Source organism: Echinops telfairi, unplaced genomic scaffold (genome assembly GCF_000313985.2).
Source record: "Echinops telfairi isolate 266 unplaced genomic scaffold, ASM31398v2 ScPeMD7_8;HRSCAF=38, whole genome shotgun sequence".
NCBI lineage: Eukaryota > Metazoa > Chordata > Mammalia > Afrosoricida > Tenrecidae > Echinops > Echinops telfairi.
In genome coordinates, this window is record NW_022103905.1 from 12,125,029 (window position 1) to 12,126,571 (window position 1,543).

General features: G+C 41.4%; 1 protein-coding gene across 1 annotated transcript in view; it reads right to left on the minus strand.

Moving 5' to 3' along the window:
• Positions 1-1,543, minus strand: part of WDR72 (WD repeat domain 72) — a 259,271-nt gene that overhangs the window by 138,146 nt on the left and 119,582 nt on the right. The window contains 1 exon segment of the mRNA XM_004709519.2: positions 1,495-1,506. Coding sequence (XP_004709576.1) covers positions 1,495-1,506 — 12 coding nt within the window.

Sequence of the window (1,543 nt, forward strand, 5' to 3'; positions counted from 1 at the left end):
AGCATTTTGTCAGCTACTATATCATATTGCACATAGCCCCTATCAACTTGATTTTCAAAAACTCAGTATCAACATGTAATTAATTTTCCTTACTTACTTCAACCATGCAACAACCATCTCTGATCATTTAGACCTCATTTCTCACCTGCATTTACATATACCAAAGTGATCTTTTCAAAACATAAATAAATCACTTCCCTCTTTTAGTGCAAACCCAGAGTAAGACTCCCTTTAAACTTGGAATTAAAATCAATCAAACTCTCTTCTCAAATATCTACTTCTGTCACACTCTCCACAATCCACTTCTAAAGATCTTCCTTAGAGATTTCTATATCAGAGCTTAATTTCTGAGCATCCTGTTTGCAGAAGGCTGTAGATGACAGGGAACACGCAAAACTCAATTTTGGAGTCTTCACATGAATTAAGCCTCCGCCGAATTCTTTCTGATCATTGACCAGGATGCCAAAGGCCTTGTCTCAGGCAGAGCATTTTAGAAGGGGGATTACATCCACTCCCTAGCCAGCCAGCCCCCCAAGGGGCAGTTTCTGTTCGGACCTTCCCTGGGATATGTTCTTGATGCAATACTTGGGGTTCCACAGACATGCGTCTTGTCCTCACTGCCTTGTCAGAAGGCCTTAGGCCAATATTGCAAGCTTTTCTGTCTAACACAATATACATGTTCCAATCATGGTTCCGTTTACACTTTTTTAACCTGTACTTGGTGCCTGTAATTTAACCTATAATTGATCTGCGACCAGTCATGCTTTTGGGAGTTTCCTTTGCCCTCCCCCGTAGCTCTGCATCACAGCAAACCCTCTGATTCCATTATGACCTTCATGTGGATGATGCTTCTGTCTTTGTCCTGTTTAAGAATTAATAAATGTTCTTAACTTATATTTGAGATTTGGGTCTCTTTTGTATCCCAAAACACTTCCTGCTAATTACACTAAGATTTTTTTTTCTCTCCATAAATTATATCAAGCGCATCTCTACTTTCAGTCCTCTGCCTAGAATATCCTCCCCTCTGACTTGCACAGAGCACAGAGGAGCCTCTGTGACAGAGTTGTTGCATATTAGGCTGCTAACCCCAAGGTGAGCAGTTTGAAACCACCAGTCTCTCTGTCGGAGAAAGTGGAGGCTTTCTACTCCCATAAAGAGTGTCGTGGTTACACTGTGATCTGCACGGTCACCAGCAGCTCCATGGGAGAAAGCCTGGACTTTCTACTCCCATAAACAGTTACTGTATTGGAAACTCACCAGGGGGTCACTATGTGTCAGCATTGACTCGATGGCAGTGAGTTTGGTTTGGAAAAGAGTTACAGCCTTGGAAACTCCCAGGGGCAGTTCTACCCTGTTCTTTTTGTTGTTGTTGTTGTTTTTCTTTTTTAAAAAAATAGTTTTATTAAGGGCTCATACGACTCTTACCACAAACCATACATACATCAATTGTGTAAAGCACATTGGTACATTCATTGCCCTCATCATTCTCAAAACATTTGCTCTCCACTTAAGTTACCCCTGGCATCAGGTCCTCATTTTTTCC